Consider the following 22,984-nt stretch of genomic DNA (forward strand, 5'->3'; position numbering starts at 1 on the left):
CAATGCGCTCTACGTAGGGATACCTTTGAGCCTGGTGCAGAGGCTCCAGCATGAGCAAAATGTTGTGACTAGACTGTTGATGAGGACAGAACTATTATCAGCACATAACTCCAGAGCTCAAAAGCTTGCACTGAGTGCCTGGACACTACCAGCCCAGGTTCAAGGTTGTTGTATTAATTTACAAGGTCCCTAAGAACTTGGATCCTTTATATCTCTGCCCAATCATGGAGTCTTAGGGGGAGACTCATGGCCACTGTAAGGTTTTTGTTTTTGTTTCGTCTCAGGAGTCCTGGGTTTAACCTGAGACCAACATAGCACCTAGTAAAGTTAAATCCCATTAAGTAAGCTATCTCATCCCACTTGAATCATGACTGTGAATTACCGTATATTAATTGAAGGCTTCTTAGGACCATTCACTGCAGTGATCTCCTGAACGCTGCTCATATTATTTACACCGTACCAAAACAACACCAAGAAGTACCATACCATAGCATTTCATGACTTCAACCTACACTTGATTGCATCATTTAAAAAATTTGCAACTTTTCTTCATTTCAACACCCTCCAATGGAAGGCAAAAGGGAGTGGGGAAAGCTCAACATACACAATGTTTTCATTTTGAAAACTGCTGAAGAAAATGATACTTACACCAGAATAGAAAGGTTCGCCAGACACACAGATCACGTCTTGCTCTTGAATCGTCAAAATATCTTTGGCTAAGTGCAGCCGCACTTTGAAAGGCTCCTGGTTACCATCCTGCAGCAAACAAATCCCTGTCTTTGTCTTCAAAGGATGAACAGAGAAAAGGGTTTCCTTAGTTTCCAAGCTGCACGCTGATTGTTCATGTTAGAGGATCAAAAGGATACTTTTTCTCTGATAGTCTTTTGGAAAAGCTTTAACAGAGGCCACATATTCCAAAATATCTCTGGAAATGTCTATGGTTATTAGTTGCAAATAGATATATCGAGACAATGACATTACAAAACTGATTACTAGCAACATGTCTGGATTGTGGAGATTGATCTACTTAATAACACATATTTGCATATCTGTGCTCAGTATGGATATGTCAACAAATGCTGCAAGCAAAAATCCCCCTTCACAATATCAAGACACTTATTTCAGTATCCAGTGTCACAACGCATATGGGACTGAACCTTACACATTGCTTAATGGAAGGTGTCACCCCGGCAAGCCTGTGTGAAGCTTACAGCCTCTGATTAATCCTAATTAGGATTACTCATGAGCCAGGAGCTTAACTAGGATCACAGTAGAGCACTGAAACACCATGAAGGATTCCAATCATCCTGCTTTATGGTTATAATCCAATAGCTCCTCTATGCACAAAAGCAAATCCATTCCAAGTGCTTTTGAGATCATGGCTTGTATCTGCAGACTGGTTAACTAAAGGATGTCTAAATCCAGCTGGTCAGCTTGAACTAAAAAAATGGCAAGAGGTGTACTGTGACAATCTGAAATGGATGATGTCTAATGTCCCTAAAGACTACCTTTTAATGTCCAGACATTATGTCCCTTCTGTTCATATCTTTTTCCTGTTTGAGATGAGTAATGGGTAATTATTACATGGGCACATTTCTTCCTTGTGTGGCAGTTTATATGCAGTTTAGACAGTGGTAGCGTATCCATTTGATACCCTGCAAAGATCTCTGGTTTCAGTTATTTTCCTTCTCAGTATATCTTTGCGCCTAATATCCATTCATACTTTCCAAACCCAGGGGAATAGCTAGGGTTGGCCAGGATGCAGGCTGAGGGGGAGGCACAAACATTGCATCTCTCTTGGCACTGCTTCCCCTGCTTGCCCTGAAAGCGGCCTTTCAGCTGATGTGGTGACTGAGAAATGTCAGGCAAGACTCTTAATTTACCACAATCAAGTCGCTTTTCCCTGGTTCCTTTCCAGCCTTGACCAATTACATTTGAATGTGTTGCCTCTGTGAATCCTGTCACCTGAGGCTGTCACCTCATTGTGCCTCATGGGTGTACCAGCCCGAACAGACCCTTTGCTCTGTTAATGGAGCTCAAGCAGAAGAACTGGGCAGCCGACAAAATCCAAATGAGTTATCATAAAAAAGTTGTTTCTTTGCATTTTGGCTTCCTGACTTGTGGAATAAGAACATCTTCTCTGCTTAAAATCACAGGCATGGGGAAGTAGGGAATAAAGGGAAAGGTGGGAGAACCTTGCTAATAACCACATTTAATTCTATTGTTATAACTTCTTTCAGCCAAGCAAGGTAGGAGAGTGAGCAACAACACACCTATTGATTCATACCTAGGAGTGTCCCAATAGCTCCAATTAATTTGAGGGCTGCCTGAGATTTTTATTTTTTATTTTTTTAAAGAAATGCTGAATTGTTTATACAGTCATTTTGCTTTACTTGACTGCACACTTCTGACTTGGCTGATTACTCTATAAAATCTCTTGAGAAATTTTATAAAGAGAGCTTAGGGCAAGAATTAAGCAGCATGTAACTATACAGTAGACATAATTAAACATCACAACGAAATTAAAATAGAAGCCGGCATTGTAATGCACATGGGCAGAGTTTATTCACAGTTTGAACAAAGAAGTCAAGCATGAAAAAAGCAAACCATTTACAGCAATGGACTGACTGATAGCACATGAGCAGAATAACCTAATTTACATGGAAAACTTAAAATGTAATAAGGCCCTGGTAGTCTTTGCCTTTTAGAAGCTACAGTTGTACAATACATCTTCATTTAAATACCATCCTTTCCTATGCCAATGCAGCACTGATACACAAAAATAGGGCATTCTTTAGCACCAGAAGAAGGTTAAATTATTTCAGATTTCATAAAGCCAAGCAAATATATGCTGCCCTGAAATACACTCTGCGTAATGTTTTGATGTTGTCTTTTATTTTCACAGATAAAGGTTTACTTCTCCCCCCCATCTTCTGAGGTTGCAGGCTAATTCAAATCAATTTGAAACCTCTGTTTTCACACACACCTCCCTACCTGCCACTTGGCCTTATTGCCTCTCTAAGAACTGCATGGAAGGGAGAACTTAAACATTGTTCTTGTCATAGCACTGCAATATGGGGAAAGCTGCATTTCCATTGCCCAGTACTTTTCTGCCAACAGAGGAAAGCTACTTATTCTGCTCCTGTGCTATATGTCCCCAGTTTTATACACTCAAGAATTGTGCTCCATTTTCTTCTGTTCCCTGAGCAGCACTATCATAGAATTGTAAGGATGGAAGGGTCAACTAATCCAATTCCCTTCAATGCAAGAATAACTGTACTTATTGTATTATTGTGTACTTTCCTTTGAGATAAGTCCACTCAAATTGCAGTGGGTTAGTTATAACTATTTCATTGTTTATGTGGGGTTTTGGGGGTGCTGGGGAAGGTAGGACCTCTGGTGGGGGACACGTCGTGCTTATTCTGGAGTGCTTTGCGCACCTTTGGTGCCCTGCCCCCCCTGCACAGCACTCAGCTCTTAGAAGCTATCAGCAGCCACAACTCAGGAATGGCTTTCACTGGCTAGCTAAACCAGGTGAGGGTAGCTGGTGGGTCTCAAACCCTTGGTGAGTTAGGGTCTTCCATTGCATGAGAAGACAGGCTCTGGCAGATTGAGTGGATGAAACCAATAGTGGGTCCAATGGCCAAGAAGATGGTTTCTGCACAGGATGGAGAGGTAGATGGAGCTTGTCAACCTGGGAAGGTAGCCCATCTAGGAGAAGGAAAACTCTTATCCTAAATCTCTGCTGCCTTTTCTTCAGAAGAAGAAAAGTATAGGGAGTAAATTCTACTCAAATCCCGAGTGGGGTCCCTAAAACAGTTGGAATAACTCCCTCTGCCCTGTGAGACTTACCGGAAAATACAGTTTAGCCTTCCTTGTAACAGCTCATATCACATTTATCATCAAAATAAAACACAGTAATCGTGTCTGTATTTGGCATTACCTCTTCACATGTAGTCCTGAAATCCATGTGCTATGGCACCAAGAGATATTTGTCTAAAAATAAGGGGGAAAGATTTTATTAAAACTTAGACTTATTGGCCAGTAAACATTAAAACAAATTGTATAAATTAAGCAGACACACTGGATTACAAAGATGCTGTCAAGAGTAGGAATTATAAATTCTTAGAAGAGTATCAATTAGTTGAGGCAGGAGTGGAGAATCCATGGCCCTCTGGATATTTCTGCACATCAACTTTCATCACCCACCCACTCTGCCAGCTTTGCCAAAAGTCAGAGAGAGTTGCAAAGCTTTGAAGAAATAAGCAAGACAGTTTCATTATATATGATTGAAGGTAAATTTGTTTCCATGTATCTCTCAACACACCAGTCATTTAAAATTACTTTTCACCAGCAGCGACACTGTAGTTCATAATTCTTTGGTTCTGAATATGATCCTCACCGACTCATACAGCTTGCCTTCAAAAACTTGAGTGTTTGGATAGGTGAATGAAAGAGAGAGGGATTTTTTTGTGGGGGGGGGAGGGTAGGTTCTTTATATTTTTTCAGTGGAAAGTTGGAAATTCAGGGGAAACTGTGGGAGATGAGAAATATTGCCCACTATTTTATATTTTAGAAAAGTAAGAAAAGGCATAATTTTAAAATATTTGCATTAGCTGCACTTTACTTCCTCAATGGAGTTTATAATAAGTAATAGTATGTAAAATAATCTACAGGTCGTAACAATCACCCTGTACCTTAGACTAGTAGTACTCAAATCCTATTTTGTAAGATTAAAGGTGGGCATTTTGTGTTTTTTTAAGATGTGAAACAATTTGACGAATCTCTGGGACCCTCCAGGTGCCCTTTTTATTTCACATTCGTGATAAACAGTGCTCATGATACTGGTGCACAGTCACATGTGACCCTACTTTCATTACTTTTTGCACCTGCCAATGTTGTGGGGAGGTACACTGCTTCACACAGGCACCAGGTTCCACCCAACTTGTGGGGAGCAGTGCTTGTGTGCGATGCCATGTGGTGGGAGGAGGCCACAGAGTGGTCCAGGGTGCTTTCCATATAGTGAAACCATCTTTAAGTTACTTTTAGGATTGAGATAAAGGGTTCTATAAATATAGCTTGATTCCAACCTGATTTCAGTTTGAGGTACAGTGGTACCTTGGTACTCGAACAGCTTGGCTCCCGAACAAATCAGCTCCTGAACGCCACAAACACAGAAGTGTTCCGGTTTGCAAACATTTTGTGGAAGCCGAATGTCCGACGCAGCTTCCGCAGCTTCTGATTGAGTGCAGAGAGCTCCTGCAGCCAATCAGAAGCTGCGCCTTGGTTTTCAAATGGTTTTGGGAGTCCAACGGACTCCCAGAATGCATTAAGTTAGAAAGCCAAGGTACCCCTGTAGTTCAGGACGATGTTCACAGCAGATAGTGGAGCAGGAAAGTATAATTTGTTTTGGAAAGGGGTTAGCAGTTCCAAACCAAGACTTAATTAACTAATCTCACTCTCTTCCTACTGACAAGAACTCAAAAGTTCAAAAGTAGCAAGCTCATTTAGCTTATCTCAGATGGCATATGCAAACAAAACAACACATGATGGGCAGCTTGGCAATAAAACCTGAAATCCCCTTGGTACAGCAAGCATTTATTCAATACTGCAAAAATATTTTTGAATGCTTGATTAAAGTGTTCTTGTTCTACAGGGAAATCAATAACTACACTCTAATAGAAGGGCAACAGGAGCTCTTAGAGACAAAGCTATTCTACTTCATTTAAAGTAACACAGAGATCAGATCAGCTGCCTTCTGTGTTTCTATAAGGCCATTTCCCTATGGCTTAGAAACTACATATTTTTTAAAAAAAATCATTGAAAATACTTTTATTATATTTATAAGACAATGAACAACAGGAAAGAGGAAATGGCTATTACATATAATTTAGTTATGCACAATTGTTTTCAAATTCTACTGCTTTTATTGGTGCATTACTACTAATAATAACTCATAAGATATTTTGATTAAGTGGTTTATAAAAATAAATTTCATGTTTTAATAAGTCATTAACTAAAATAATCTTGAAGACTGTGCAAGCAATCCCATGTGAAGTGGTAAAATGTGCACATTATGTTGCCATGCTATATGCACATTTTATATCTATAGAAGGTAATGTGCAATATAACAGCTTAAAAGGTCTATACCAGGCATATGGATGACAGTATAGAACAGGCATGGCCAAACTTGGCCCTCCAGCTGTTTTGGGACTACAACTTCCATCATCCCTAGCTAACAGGACCAGTGGTCAGGGATGGTGGGAATTGTAGTCTCAAAACAGCTGGAGGGCCAAGTTTGGCCATGCCTGTTCTATACTGTCATCCATATGTACTTTCCCAAGTGTGGCTGTAGTTGCTGAAGTTAAGAGACAGATCTACAATCTGAAGCTCCCAGTCCAAATCTCCTCTGAACTCAGCAGGTGGCCTTTGGCAAGTTACGATCTCTCAGCACTCTGCCTACTCTAGCTCAGGCTTCCACTGGGTTGCAATTTATCTGCTTCTGCTTTTATGCTGGTGTGTGGTATTTTAACTCACAACTGGTTCTGAAATTATTTGAAATGAAAAACAAAGTAGAAATCCTTGTAGCAATAATCAAAAGTGATAATACTGAGCTACTGAATAAAGTTGTTGTAAAGATGACCAATTCATATGTGTCAGGGGTTGGCCAGCAGCCATGGGTACAATGACACACCTGAGCTCTTCCCTCGCTCCTCACCAAGCCTCTGAGCCAGTCTCCACCCTCCATTTACTGCCTCATGGATCATGAAGTGGTAAATGTGTGTGGTTGCCTTTTCTGCCTTTGACAAATGCATACAGCTAGAGTAGGAAACTGGTCGAGTTCTTTCCCACTTTCTTTTTAAGTCAATATGCCTTTGAAAGCTCAGATTAAGTCTGCTGAATCCAACTTTTACTCAGATCACACAATGCTCTCTTTATGGAGGCTTACCTGGCAGCGGCGGAGCAAGACAATCGGGTGCCTGGGGTGGCATGCGTGCCCTGTGCCCAGGGGGCCAGCCGCCCACGGGGCAGGCAGGGCGAACCGGGGCAGAACGCTCCGCGGGCCTCTGAGGAGTCTGCCTGCCTCCTCCCACTCAGCTGCCCTACAGCTGAGGGGGAGGCGGTGGGCAGACCATTTGGGGCAGTGCAGAGTCTGTGGGCACCCAAGCCACCACATCACTCCCAGGAGAGACACAAGGTTTGGGTGCACAGCAGGCCCCAAGGTGAGTGCCGCCTGGCATTCTGTCACCCTCCCCCCAGTGGTGACAACCAGGGCGACCCACCCCTATCACATTCTGTCACCCTCCCCCCAGTGGTGACAACCAGGGCGACCCACCCCTATCACATTCTGTCACCCTCCCCCCAGTGGTGACAACCAGGGCGACCCACCCCTATCACATCCCCCTTTCGCCACCCCTGTTAACCTGGTGTCCTCATTGTATATCTTTAAGTGCCAGGCAAAAACATTCCTCTTCAACCAGGCCTTAGACTGATTAAGCTATCTACGGCTTTTTAAATGTCGTGTTTTGTTTTGTTCTTGTTTGTTATGTTATGCATTTTAAAACCAAAACTACCTATTTATTCTCACTGTCCACTATGATGGAATTTCACAAAATCAATTATGTTATTCTATTCATTTCAATGAGAAAGCCCATCATTTCATATTAAAGGAAGCAATGCAAATAGGATGAGTAATCAAGTGCATATCATACAGAATTTTTACTCTAGCTTTACATTTCTGTATAACAACAACAACAACAACAACAACAACAACAACAACAACAACAACAACAACAATTTATTATTTGTACCCTGCCCATCTGGCTGGGTTTCCCCAGCCACTCTGGGCGGCTTCCAACAAAAGATTAAAAAGACATTAAAACATCAGTCATAAAAAACTTCCCTAAACAGGGCTGCCTTCTGATGTCTTCTAAACGTCAGATAGTTGTTTATTTCTTTGATAATAGAAGGGGAGTGTGTTGTATTTAAATGAACACTGCACACCTGCCCTTTAAAACAAGAATGAAAGAAAGCATATCACACCTTTCATTAAGGCTTCCCCCAAACATAGAAGTGGCAGAAACTGCCCGACATTAAAATGAAGCTAGCATAATTCTTATCGTATTCAAAGGCCAAAGGCCAACCCACAAGCTGTTCTTGGGGGAAATGTAACATACCACTTGAAGACTTGATATAGCAATGCTGAGAGGAAAACTGGTAGCCATCCACAGAGTTTTCCAGTCATGATTCTTGTTGATCCTTTATGGCCAAGTTGAAAAGAAGAAACAGGATGCATCTGTGAAACATACAGGGTGGGGGAGAAAGATCACAGCTGAAGTCTTGGATTCTTTGCATTTTAAAATATAATACTTAAATAACTTTCCCTGTTTGTATGGTAGGAATAGGAAAGGTTATACGAGTAGGATTTGATTCCACCTACAGTCATAACACAGTAATAAAGAACAAGTCTACACTGAGCACGAGGTATGAATTTCATTTAAAAATGTAGTTATAGAAAGCAAATAGAGTTTTTTAAACTACTAGAATCACATTATGATTATCCTAGAAAAGTTCTAAGCACTATGTCAAAAAGAAGAGGTCAAATGGAATGAACAGCAGGGCGACCCAGATATACATTTGAATTTTCACCCATGCAAGGAAATTTTATGGTGCTCTTCTTTTTGATCTTCCTAGTGGGTTCATTTTCAAAACAAAGTTTAAGATGCAATGAAATGTCTCGTTATAAGCAGATGCCCAGCCAGCCACACGCTACACTGGGGTAGCCAATGCAGTGCCTTTATCCTTGACTCTTGACCATGCTGGCTGGGGCTGATGGGAGTTGAACTCCATGGGCACCACGTTGGTGATAACCGTTCTATATAGTACCCATTTCTCAGAACCCCCCTGCCAGAAACACAGAAGGGTAAACAGCTGATAGACGATTGGCAGGAGATTCGAGATTCACCCTCTTCCCCCATAAATAGATCCTGGCTTGTGTAGCATTTTGCAAAAAATGAACTCCCGTATCTTACCGTGAAGCATAGAAATGTATGTATCCCTAGCTGTGTCTATGTAGCAGTGCTAGGTGTGTCTCTGTGCTAGGTGTGTGTCTGTGTCTGTGTCTCTCTCTGTTCATGTTATGCATGTCTGCCTTGCCCTCTACCCCACCAGCTCCAGTGACCACCAACTACCATTGATGGATAGCTAGGAATGATCTGATAAGTCTAATAATAAAAAGTATCTAGAAGGTTAATGCCATGGAATTTCAACATCTGAATACTGATAGAGATGAACAATTAGAATCATAGAATCATATTGGTGAGACAAAAGGTGCTAGCGTAGCTGTGTGTTGTGGTTGCTGATGTGTTGAAGCAGAAGTTTGTCTTGCTTGAAAAAACATGCTCAACACCTCAAATACGGTAATTCCACATCAAGTTGATTGTGGGTAGATTTCCCATTTTGATCCTAAAAGTTCATTGTTATGTCATTGATAATTTGAGACTTTGCCGACCCTACTAATTTCAAAAGTTTTTTTTAAAAAAAATTTACAGGTTTTAGTTTAAATATAGACTGAAATGTTTTATGTACAATGCACTGCTTTAATATGAAAGTTACGCAGTCTATTAAATTGATGCTTTTATTAATGTTGCCTCACTTCTTTCTGCCATCTCTTTTGTTCACATTTCACAGAACCCTGTCAAGACGATCCAGATGAAGCAAAATTAGGATTCTTCTGGGACTCTTCTGTATAAAATATTGTTAAACACAGTGTTAGGATGAATCCATATTCCCTTCTGGTATGAAAGGAAGCAGTTGTGATTCCATACTGTTCCTACCTGCATCCTTAGAGTCCATAAAAATGGTATGTGACCAAATGAAGGACAGAAACACTATGTAGATACTGCACCATTGCTATTTAATATTGCCACTTTTTGAAAGGAGATTGGAGAGAGGCTAAAAATGAATTATTTGCATCAGTCGTCACACTGGGAAGCACCTGGGATGTGTGTGCTTGTTTTGTGTGCGTATGTGTGTCCTACCACCCACACACTAATATGACCTCTTCCTGGAAACAACTGAGTGATGCCCTGGGAATATGCCTGAACTGCATGTAACACACAAATGTATTATCCAAACCAAAACTATATTGAATAAAACATTCATTTATTGCAAGAAATAGATGAAATAAAGATATCTAAAAATCACAGTGAAATTAATGAATATTTGGTGCATTGTAGCATATATATGGGATCACGGGGATATTTTAATATTGTGACACATTTATACCTGTATAGAAACAATGATCCCTATGCTATGAGAAGAAATCTGAGAGTGGTAAGAGCACAACACTGTGATTTTCAAATTCCCAGAGAGAGTGAGAGATTACAAAGATTACCTATCCTGGCTCAGGGCTGAGCTGTTTCACACAGCTGTGTGAATATGCATTTGGGAAGGAGCTCTTGACCAGGAGTAGCAATGGGTTATCTCTGCCCCCAACAGTTGTTACTGAACCCACAGAGTCCCTTTCCAGGATTGAGGTCCAGAGTCCAATGCTGTACTAAAGGTGTTCTTTGGGAGCATAGGTAGGTATGGATTCACATTGAAGCTCAGTAAAAGCCATTCAATTTCTCAAAATGTGGTCTTAAGTGCATTTTCTCTCACAGACAGGTGAAAAAGGAGGGGTTTGGGTGACATGAAAAGGAGATAAATGCATCTGAACCATTTTTGCACATGAAACTGTTGGCAGAAATCTTGGTGGGACAGGGAATGGATTTTCATCAGTATGCTGCTGCTGCTGCTGCTGAGCTTTATATTTCCTTTCTAGTATATTCTGGGGTGGCCATGGAAGTTCTCAGTGTCTGGAGTTAGTGACAGGATCAGTGAGTGAGTCATTAAATCTGGATAAAAGAGAGGTGCTCTTGGTTAGGAGGTCTGCAGGTTCTGAAATGGGACAACTCCCCCAATGTACAAGGTTCTTGATCTTAGGGAGACTTCTAATCACATTCAGCTAAACACAGTTAGGATACCTATTCAGACATTTGTGCTTTTTATTGTGGGTAGGGCTAGCCTGTTTGCCCCTTCTCACTTTCACTCCACAGATGTTCATATAATCACCTGCATAGGCCTGGAGAAGAGCAAGTACTGACGAAGGAAAACAACTGATCATGGTTTCTGGAAATGGAAATCCTGTCTCACCAGCCTTTTGACGTACTGTATCAGCACCAATAGGCCTAGTCCTATTGGTCCATCTAGGTCAGTATTGCCAACACTGACAGGAAATAGCTCTCCAGGATTTTAGGCAGGATTCTCTCCTAGCCATACTTGGTGACACGAGGGTTTGAACTGAGACCTTCTGCAAGCAAATCAGATGCTCTGCCACTGAGCTACATCCCTTCCACAATCATGCAGATATTGGTGGCCCAGGAGACATGTTATATACATGGGTTACAAACAAGTTTTTTATGCAATTTTCAGTGGCTCCTAGGTAAATTTAGCAGTCACAGAATAAGAGGACAAATCCTATTATGTACCAGTAAATGGTAAAAGAAGAAAAAGCAGATAAAAACGAAAATGGATAATGAGGGGAAATAAGCAGCAGTTTCTCTGAGGGATCTGTATTAGGTTGAGTACTGTTCAAGTTATTCATGCAAATGAGCCATAAGGAAGCCAATCTGAGGACGAAACCACTTTATTCAGGATGGTGAAATGGAAAATAGACTGAAAATTTTCAGAAGGCTCTCTCCAGACTGGGTGAATGACAACATTAACAAATAAGCAAATAAGATTCTGAGTGGTGATGTTTTTAAAAGTGCCATTTGGCACACATTGGGAGGGACATCTAACCTATCATAACCTCATAGGGTTTGAATTAGCTATGCCTATTGTCTTGGAAATAGAAAAGTAGCAACTCAGTGTGCAGTAGCAGCAAACCCATCAAACTAAATGTAGGAAGTTATTGTAAAAGTTACCGAAAACAGAAATGGTCAGCAATATACGTGAATCTGTATGGTGTGGACACATTTGGAATAGTGCATACAGTTCTCAGAACATCATAGCACTGCAAAGGGTCATATAAGAGAATGGGGTAACTTAATGCCAGCTGTGTTAAAGCTGCATAAATTATGCTGGTTTCCTATAGTCTGTATTGCTCTGTTAGCAAGGCAATTGCAATGACAAGCAGCAGGTAGAGCCTGCCACCTATGGACAAATGTATTTTGCGAACCTATATGGGACTTCAGATTCAAGGCCCAAATGGGCCTGTTTCTGAGTTTTACCAAAATTGGATGAGCACCCCTATTTAAAGTCCTATATAATATAGTATCCATGCAATGTAGAATATGAGTGGCACTGAAAAGCTATTTGCTTGCAGGGGAGGGAAAGTTTAATTTCAGACCATTTATCTTTAGATAATTTCCTCTGCCTTAACATGTATGACCCCAACATTGCTAGGAATAAAGCAGTCCAGAATGAGAAAGCAGAGCTAGCTTCCTTTCTGTTAATTCAGCATGAGGTTGCTGTGGTCTCTCTCAACTAAATGTTTTCTTGATGTTTTATTTATTTATTGGAACAAAGCCTTGAATTCAATTTCCTGTCAGGCAGCATTTCAGAGCTGCAAGCCTCATCCATACTACATGAAAGAGCATGGCTGGGTTTCGGGTGGCAGCTTCCCTGGGCATTTAGTCTTGCAGTCAAATAAGTAGCAGACTGCAATGCCATGCAGCTAGCTCCCTGTCAGCTGTAAAGCTTTGAAGTAAATGAAAGGATTTCTTCCTCTTTGCTTCTGCTCTTATATACCTCAACTTACAAGCAGTGAAGTCTGATATCATAGAGCAATTCCATCTTCATCACATCAATCATACTAAAATACCTAGTGGGAAGGTAGGTTTATTATGAAGCCAATATAAAATTGGCAATTACTAATAGCTCAGCCTTTAATGTGATATAGGTAAAGACAGGATCCAAGCTACTGATGGGAACTGAAATTTTATTTACGGTAATCTACTCAATTTCCCTCTGTAGGCTCAAACCTGTGTCCGAGGCAAATTCAGATGAGGACGTTTTTCAACTCTTTCATTAGACAAATGAAATAACAGAAAGGAAATGTTAAAACTCTCTAGATTGTACAGATTTATTTGTTATTTAGTAAACTCCAAAAATACATTCAGTCTCTTGGGCAAGAGATACATAGTAAGACAGTCCCCTGCTTTGAAGAATGGGCAATTGAGAGGCAGTGAAATCTCAATTCACTTTGCAGTGACTAACTGCTGGGCCTCCATAGAACCTCACAGTTCCTGGATTGAAAGATTTCAACACATGCTGTTAACTGCAAAATGGTAGCACACAGAGAAGAAAAAAGTCCACTGGCAGACTCAGGAAAGGATTTAACTGACAGGTTTAAAAAGGACAAGTTTTAGACTCCACAAGCAGGCAAAAGAATATGCCTCATTTTTAGAAACAAAACAAAAAGCACCTTAATATCTTTTTTATTGTTTTACAGACTATTTTAAAGGATCTAGTAAAGGTAAAGGTACCCCTGCCCGTACGGGCCAGTCGTGTCCGACTCTAGGGTTGTGCGCCCATCTCACTTAAGAGGCCGGGGGCCAGCGCTGTCCGGAGACACTTCTGGGTCACGTGGCCAGCGTGACGAAGCTGCTCTGGCGAGCCAGCACCAGTGCAGCACACGGAAACGCCGTTTACCTTCCCACTAGAAAGCGGTACCTATTTATCTACTTGCACTTAAGGGTCTTTCGAACTGCTAGGTGGGCAGGAGCTGGGACCGAAAGACGGGAGCTCACCCCGCCGCGGGGATTCGAACCGCCGGCCATGTGATTGGCAAGTCCTAGGTACTGAGGTTTTACCCACAGTGCCACCCGCGTCCCTAAAGGATCTAGTGCTGGTTCCTTAAGACGCATCTTTCTTATCCCCTCAATTTTTCAGTTTTCTTTTTCTATTAAGACAAGCTTGCACAAGCAGAAGGTTGATTGCCCCTTCCTCCCTACTGCAGCCTCTTGCCCTACAAAAAACCACCCCCAAGGGTCAGAGGACCCTATGACACAGTATGGGATGGGCCATCGGGGCAAAAGAGGAAGAGGGGTAAAGCATGTTGGAAATGTCAGGCAAAGGCACTGAGTGAGCAGCTTTCCAAGACCTGCAAACCAGTGATATGAGGCAGAAAATTTTCCAGGGCTTTTTTTCCCCACGGAAAATTTTCTGTTTTATAAATTCATTAGTAACAATGGATGGGTGCTGAAAATACTGTATTAGGCAAGCTTGGCAGCTTCAAAGTGTTTATTAAATAGAAATAAAATTAACATGCTAAATTAGACCACTCTCCAGGATCTGATAAGTGTAAATGTAAACCCATGAACAAACCATGGTTACAGCTTGTGGTATGTCCTGAAACAAACCATGAACCTGGGTTTGGACAATCTGCCAAACCAAACCAATGTTTTGCTCACAGCAGCAGAGGGACTCAATGAGGAGCAAAGTAACCACAATCTCCTCACACTCATGTCTTCATGCTAAGCCATGGTTTATCGTAGCACTACATACAAAGCACCTATAAGCAATGAATTCAGTTGGTTAAAAAAACAGCTCTGGCTATGACAGCCACCTGTTGAATGGAAAGTGATGTGAAATCGAGAAGGACTCCAAGACTTCACAGTTCTTCAGATTGGGAAATCATAACCCTATCAAAATTACAGCCTGGGGGTAAAACACCAATGTTCACCTCTGACTTCTCACCAGTATCCTCCATTTGTCACTGATGCAGGATAGATAAACTTCACTGAGAGGGATCATGGAACCACCTGTTTTGCATGCAGGAAATCCAGTCCCTGGCACCTCCAGGAACTGCTGGGGAAACCCTCTTTCTGAAATCCTGGAGAGCTTCTATCAGTCAGTATGACAACACTGAACAAGATGGACCAATGGTTTGCCTCAGTATTTAGTAACTAGGAAGACCAACCGTCTGATTCAGCAACTTTCTGTAAACAGGCAGCTTCCTATGAACATATGACAGCTCTGGGATGCTTTACCACAAACACAGACCTGGGAGCCATCAGCATACTCACGCCAAAATTATGGATAATCTCTCCTAGCACTTTCATGCAGATGTTCAAATAACATCTTTTTTAAACATCTGAACACTAAAACAGTGCTAAATTCTTAGCAGTTTTCAATGCAGCTTGGCTCAATATAGCTTTGCCCAGGAGCAGTCAGATAATATGGGGGTGTCTCACATTCTCTTATGCTAATTTCTACCTAACAGGCTTCATCTGGTTTTGCAAGTTGAGTTCTCAGTAAGCGGGCTGTGTGAATGTGGCTGCCAAGCAAATCGTTCCTGTTGCTGAGAATTGTCCTCTTGCCCCAGTCACTTCCTCCTAAGTGGCTAATTAACCTCCAGATGCACCTGCTCCCACAGCTGAGCGCCCAGAGCCACAGGATGCTGGCAGCTCAATGCATGTCCTGCTGTTAAGACAACTCGGTGATGGCAGCAGCTTGCCTAGTCCTGATATGGCTCCACACCAGACCAAAGGAAGCATTCACTTGTGTTGATGCAATGGCCCATTACTCTGAATTCTCATTTACAAGGAAGGAGCTCAACTGACACAGCCACGTTTCATGCGCTTACTGTTTAGTTACATATCGCACAGAATCCCTTTCCTGCTTGAAATTGACTATTCATACTTTCAGTTATAAAAGAAACTGATAATAGGGGATTTGGATTGCTATGTACATCCTGGGATTTTGAACTGGGAAGTTTCATTTACTAACAATATTACCAAGTGGAGATCCAAGGTTTGCAGCTCAAGCCAATCTTCTGTTTAATTAAGCATCAGGCCTTTTTAGGTTATGAAATTTCCACACAGGCCAAAATGGAGAAACGTATAATATGTCAATAATGGAAGTAGGCTTTACTTTAGTTGCTGTAAGCCCTTCTTTTTGTTTATGAATTTTTTTGAAGACTCAAAATTCCCTGGCTCTCAGACTCTGCCCCTTTCTTTAAACTGCAATATGGGCAAAATACTAGCCTACTTTGGAGAACTGGTGCAAGGTTTACAACATGCATGAAAAGCAAGTAAGAAGAGCACTATGTAAATGAATATACAAACATGCTTAATATATTAAATCAGAGCCAGATTGCATACAAGAAGAAAACTGCTAAGAAATTCAGGCTTTGTAATACCTGCAATAATCTTCTGGTGGTATCCGTCTGCATTAGATATAGTATAAACACTAGCTTTTGGATTCTAAAGTTCTCTTGTGCAAAAATGAAAACTGCAAACTGCATAACTGCGAGCACTTTTGGAGTGTGATGCTCTGTGCTCCATCTTTGAGCAGGATATTGGCACTGAAAAGCCATTTGGCACTGTCCATGCAGTGCAGAACTGCAGCATACATGACTTCAGGTTCTGCATGGAAGGGATTTCACCTCCCTCAGTAATCTTTGGCAGCATTGGATGCCAGAAGTCTAAATTTATTTTCATGTGCACAGATCCCACTCACTGGATTCTGAACAGAGAAGGGAACAAATTGAACCAACAATAGCTACAGGATTCTTGTCCAGGTCATGCTGCATTAGAAACAAAACAACTAATTTTCAGGACTGCAATAGTAGTTATTCTATCATTTCTTGGCATCATGAGAACCAAAGCTATTTTCAGACATTTCCACTGATGAGCACTAATGGCTTATCCTCAAAGGCCATATTTAATATGATGGTGCAAGTACTGGAGTGCAAAGTGCTTTCCTTTTCCTCCATCTGCATATCCTAAGAGAGAAGGGTGACTGCTACAGGCACAAAAATTAGACCTCATCCATGAATCACCAGCATTTAGGGCCAGGCGTAATGATTCACGGTATCATCAAACATGACACCACACTTGCTACATGTATCACCAAAGAAATCACACAGAGGTGCATACATCAGTTCTGCTGCACTGAAGATAGCCACTATCACTACTGCACAATCAATCTCAGATAAAAGGGAAGAAGTTAAAAAGTACTATGGGAATATTCCTGTTGCTAGAAAACTTTTAGCATGGGTGGGGACCTCTTTGTCCCAGTGGGAGAGATCATTATCTGTTCTCATCCCATGGGTCAACTTTGACAGTTGGGAGGGACAATCCACAAGTCAATCACCTGACATCATCAATGGCATCATATAGGATTTCCTGTTTCTCCATAGTATATAGGGATAGGAAATCCCTACTGTGTTGGATACACAGTTTAAAACTAGTTGCCTCATTGATTTCCTCTCACTGCGATCATCTGTTTTGGAATTAAGGGATTGTACATCTAACTCCCACATTACAGCAAAACGTATTACCCTCCAAGCAGCTGACAAATCCATCTATACCAGCCATCCTCAACCTTGGAGCCTAAAATTTTGTTGGACTACAACTCCCATTATCCCTAGCTATCAGGACCAGTGGTCAGGTCATAACAAGTGATTAGGATTTGTTAGCCTGAGAAGTCTTCAAATCAGGAAGGGAAGACAGATGCGGTGGCCCAAGAATGGAGTGCACTGGCAGAAGGCTCCAGTGTATCTTAAGTTTAATAAGCTGAGACATGTATTTCCAAGCCAGGTCTTTAAAAAATAATAATCTGTGGAGTGTTATTTCATGTCAGAATGAGAGGAAAGAAAACAGTCTCCAGCTCATTAGAGCCACAGAAGGATTCTTTCTGATCTCCAACACAAAAGAAAATAATAAAGCAGCATCACTAAGAGCCAAGTTTCATCAATCAGGGGACCACTTATATCTTTGACACTGATTTCCCCCACATACCAACAGAGATGAGACTGGAGTGCCATCTCAAGAGTACTTAAAATGGAAATGTCTTTCCCTGAGCATCACCAGTTGGTCAGCGTTTTTCTGGGAATTGCTAAAAGGATCCTCATGGGGAAGAACAGTACATTTTCCCTTCCCAAGGTGCAGACAGTAGGGCCAACTGATCTAAGGTTTCGGCTCTTTTCAGCTGTATGGCTTTCAAGAATATTAAAATGCTGGGCAGGTGCAGGAGTGAGAGTGAAAACATGCAATGCTCAGCAGGTTAAAAAAAAAAGATAAAGGTAAAACATGCAATGTTCAGCAATATGACTGATGGAGCACAATCAAAAATAATGTTTGTCATGCACGATAATTCTGCATTTTAGAAAGCTAAGGAATTCTAAAAGAAGACGGAGAAGATGATGTTTCAGGGGAGTGAAACACCACTGAAGTAGTTGATCAAGACACAAGTATGCTTTGGGGCAAAACAGAATTTGGCTTCCCATCCCCTATGAAAATAACCGATTCTATTCCATTCCACTTTCACCAGTGCTGGGGCACGACCCCTTGACCTCCCAGTTGGATCACTACAACATGATCTACATTGGACTGCCTTTGAAGAGTGTTCAGAAGCTTCAGCTGGTCCAGACTACCATGGCAAGACTGCTGGCTGGGGCTGGCTACAGGGAGCATGCTACTCCCTTGTTAACCTTGCTAGCTACAGGTCTGTTTCCAGGCTCAATTAAAAATGTTAGTAATGACCTCTAGGGCCTAGGTCCTTGCACAGACTCCTGAAAGATCTTATCTCCCTATGCAAACCTGCCTGGATGTTAAGATTCTTGGGTGACCAAGCACCTTTGCTCAGTCCCATCAACATTAGAGGCACAGTTGGTGTTGACACAAGAGACAGAGCCTTTTCTGTTGTATTTCTCTCCCCGAAAAGGTTAGGTTGAAGTCCTCTTTGTTACCCTGCTGGCAGAAGAAGACCTTTGGAAAACTAAGGTAGAGATGATGCTTGCCACTGGCTTGCTTTCTGGGCAAACTGCATTTTTAATGCTGGTTTTAAATGAGTTTTGCTATATTTTAACTATTGGTTTTTAACTAGTTCATTTTTATTGCTCCATTATTGTTCATTTTATAATGGTGATTTAAATGTGGTACGCTGCATTGAATCCCAGTCTGGGAGAAAGGCAGGAAATCAATATGTTAAACCATCACCGCCATGACATCAATATTTTGTGGTTCAGAAGCAGGCAATAGTGCTCTTGCAAAGCAGGTCCCATGCCCCAGTGCAACATGTGTCACTTGGCTTGACAGGAGTTACATGGGTAGGAAGAAAGGGAGTGCTGTAACCTCCTTTTACAGCATTGTAGTAGCTTTCTGGATCATTAGGAAGTTGATGTGCCCAGTACAAGTGCATGCCAACCATATTTAATGGTTGGCAAAGGGGAGTGACATTTTTTCCGGGCAAGCAATGCTGAGCCATCTGGTTGTGATCTACTTGCCAGGCATATGACTGGGCTTTAGCTAAAGCATAAAAAGTTGCAGTTTTTAACACCAAAGCTAAATCAAGGAATAACATTATGGCTATTCAGTGATAAAATGTATTCCATTATTTTTCATTAAGACCCACTTTCCTGGAATTCAACCACTCTTGTCTCGTTCCCAACAGCGATCAGCCATATATGCATCCAGAAAACTTGTAAAGAGGTTATGATGGAGATAACCATCTCCTGATTAAATTATTCAAGAGGTATACTGCATCTGTACATGGAGGTGCAATTCAACCACCATTACTAGCAACTGCTGATAGGCCTTATATCTATGAATTTTTCAAAGGCTTTTTAAAAAGCATCTGTACTAATAACCATCATACCCAAATAGAACACCGAGGTGCCCCATTGAACTGCATAATGTACATATGATGTTAATTCAAATCCATCACTTGCTGCATACTAACCAACACCAAACCACAAAACATATACCAAGCTTATCATCCGGACTGAGTTAAAATCAATTGTTAGCTGCATAAAGCATCAATTTAATGTAATGTGATTAGTGTGATTAATTTCTAAGTTCATTTTTTTTTTAAAAAAAATAAACCATTAGAAAGCACATGTCTCAACTTTTCACAATTTGTGAAATGGGCATAGCTATATTGGAATTCTTCTTTCTAAATGTACTGCATGATTTTATATATACAGTATAATAAAAGGTTTTCTTAACATATATTCTACATCAGTACAAAAAGGAAGTGATAAATTCACTGGTGTTTATAGAACTGCAGTTATAATTAATAATATTCATTGGCTATTGTCCTTAAACGGTACCTAATTACTCTTATGGTTGTATATGAACATTCACTTTCAAGTTCCAAAACATAATAAATATACTCCATTTCCCCACAAAGGTCTAATATTCTTGCCTTCCTCCCTTTATTGTAACAAAATTAGCAAGCTTTCTCATAGTTATAATAACCCAGATTCTCAATAGCCATTGAAGGATTAGCAGATTTGGAATCATATTCTATTCAAAACTAAACTAGCAATTGTCAGATTTCATAAGATCTAAATTATAAGTATTTATATACACTTAGTGATAGGTGGTTAACATTGACTTTGTAGGGCTGCTATTTTTAACCTTGCTGTTTTCACTACAATAGGACTTGTACAAAATTTATTTGAGAAAGTATCATTACACAAGTGCAGAGTACCACTGTCTCTCCCCCTTCTATATATGTGAACTGTGCATCTATGGACAGGGACAGAGTTTCCATGTAAGTGGGCCCAAGTATGATATTCAGACAAGACTAACTCCATGCCTGTTTATTTAGAAATCAAGTAATACCAAATGACCTATGTTTTTTAATCCATATATCATTCATACCTACACACCTGTGGCCAAAAACTAAACACACAAAACCTTTTAAAATCTTAGAATAACATGCTTCCAGTGCAGTTTTCCTCCCCACTCCCCCACCAAAAAACCCCACCCCCAAAAATCAACTATTCATTTCCTAAAACACTTTTTTCTCTAAATTAAAAGAACAAAGTATTCCAACCAACATACAAAGAAACACAGCAGAACATATTTGCAGTGCATGGCTCAGTTGCAGCATTCATCATATGACCATAATAATAATAAGCAGCCACTGTTATACCTTAGGTCAGATAGAATACCTTCCAATTTTGTGGATGGATGTGGAGTCATATCCAGGGAAGCATCGAGTACAAACCTTTGATTTCAGAAATTCAGTGAAAACTCACACAAGAGAATCTGTGTAGCTTCACAGTTAACGCAATAATTCATTCCACTTCACAACACCGTAAAACATGAGTGGACCAAAATCTCACATTAAACCCCAGACTTTGCTTTGTAATAGTCAAACATGAAAACCCTCTCCTACTCTCAAAGCGAAAGGTAAATGTCTCACCCCCTCCCCACAACTGCACAATAGCTTTCTCATACACAACGTCATTCGAGATGATAATGGCCCATCCAACTAGATGTTTACAATCCACAGGAAAAGAACATTTCATTTAATACAAAGCTGCTGAGGAAGAAAAATAAAGGAAAATACCACTGAAGCAACATGATGCAACGGTGCTTTCTTGTTAACAGAGAGATAATAGGCATGGCAAAGTATACTCAGGACCAGCAGCCCCTGTTAACTAAACAATGGAAACAAAACAAAATGCTGAGGGAAAGAGCCACAGAATGATGAAAATTCACGAACTTTTGACAGAGAAAAGACCAGCATCTGTTTGGCAGAGCAAAACAAAACACCTAGGACTCAGCTAGAATGGTAAAGAAAAAGTGTTTTATATGCGTTGTATATGCGATATAACATTGTGCTATCCGATGGCGATGTGGAGTCCCGTTTTTTCTCTGCCTGTTCTCCCTGTTTAACTTTGCAGCACTTTAAACTGAAACGCTTCTTTGATGTGCCTAGATCCATCCCTACTAACCGAAGAGGTTTTGTACACAAGAGGAGCTAGGAAACAGGGAACCAAGAGGAGGAGGAAGACTTGCTTGCCACAGTATGTGCTCCATAAGCTTAGAAAACAAAGATAAAGACCAGGAAGCCTAAGCAACAAGCAAGAAGGGCCAATCAGGCTACAGTGGTGCCTCGCAAGACGAAAAGAATCCGTTCCGCGAGTCTCTTCATCTTGCGGTTTTTTCGTCTTGTGAAGCAAGCCCTTTGACAGCTTAGCGGATCAGCTGATAAGCGGCTTAGCAGCTTAGCGGATCAGCTGATAAGCAGCTTAGCAGCTTGGCGGATCAGCTGATAAGCGGCTTAGCGGATCAGCTGATAAGCGGCTTAGAAAAAGGGGGGAAAGGGGGGGAAAACCCGCAGGAACTCGCAAGACGTTTTCGTCTTGCGAAGCAAGCCCATAGGAAATTCGTTTGCGAAGCACCTCCAAAACGGAAAACCCTTTCGTCTAGCGGATTTTCCATCTTGCGAGGCATTCGTCTTGCGGGGCACCACTGTATATGGGAAGATGCAGGTTTTCTGCACAAGGCATGGGTCAACTGGAAGTGATTTCTACTGGTGGGACATAAAGCAGCAGAGGATGACTGGACATAACATAGCAATTAAAAATAAATGGTTAATAGCCTGAAGGTTTCTATCTGCACACCTCCACTACAATCAATCACTTACAGCAGGCATGGCCAAACTTGGGCCTCCAGATGTTTTGGGACTACAACTACCATCATCCCTAGCTAACAGTACCAGTGGTCAGGGATGATGGGAATTTTAGTCCCAAAACATCTGGAGGCCCAAGTTTGGCCATGCCTGCCTTACAGTACTGAACAAATATAAATAAAAACGAACCTAGACAAGTATTGCTTTGAGAGAGAGAAATAAAGAGAATTAAATCAAGAACACAGTGAAATATTTTTATCTGCCTGAAACTCCCTCTCCCAATATTCTTGAGTAAAACATCTTTGTAGAAAAAATATTAATAAAATGCATATTCTATAGACATAATTAGATATTTACCAGCTTTCTAGAGACCAATAAATAAAAAAAAATCTCTGTCAAGACAGTTATCATTAAATACAGTTTGATTAGCACCGTCAAGTGGCCTTTTAACTAGGGATCTGCATAAGCATATGTTTTCTTCAAATGATCTACAGATGCATCAACAGTCAAAGTGCTACCCGATTAAACAAGTAATTGAACCATATGCCTGTCCATTCTGCAT

At 41.0% G+C, this 22,984-nt stretch overlaps 1 protein-coding gene across 3 annotated transcripts in view; it reads right to left on the minus strand.

Annotated features, from left to right (window-relative positions):
* SNTG1 (syntrophin gamma 1) overlaps window positions 1-22,984 on the minus strand; it is a 224,270-nt gene that overhangs the window by 101,936 nt on the left and 99,350 nt on the right. For all 3 annotated transcript variants that reach the window (XM_081874379.1, XM_081874378.1, XM_081874380.1), the window contains 3 exons: window positions 8,178-8,296; window positions 3,944-3,996; window positions 649-783 (listed from right to left, as the gene is read on the minus strand). In XM_081874379.1, coding sequence (XP_081730505.1) covers window positions 649-783; window positions 3,944-3,970 — 162 coding nt within the window. In that variant the 5' untranslated portion in view covers window positions 3,971-3,996; window positions 8,178-8,296. The remainder of the gene's footprint in view (window positions 1-648; window positions 784-3,943; window positions 3,997-8,177; window positions 8,297-22,984) is intronic.

This window comes from Podarcis erhardii (assembly GCF_964252035.2).
Source record: "Podarcis erhardii genome assembly, chromosome: 8".
Lineage (NCBI taxonomy): Eukaryota > Metazoa > Chordata > Lepidosauria > Squamata > Lacertidae > Podarcis > Podarcis erhardii.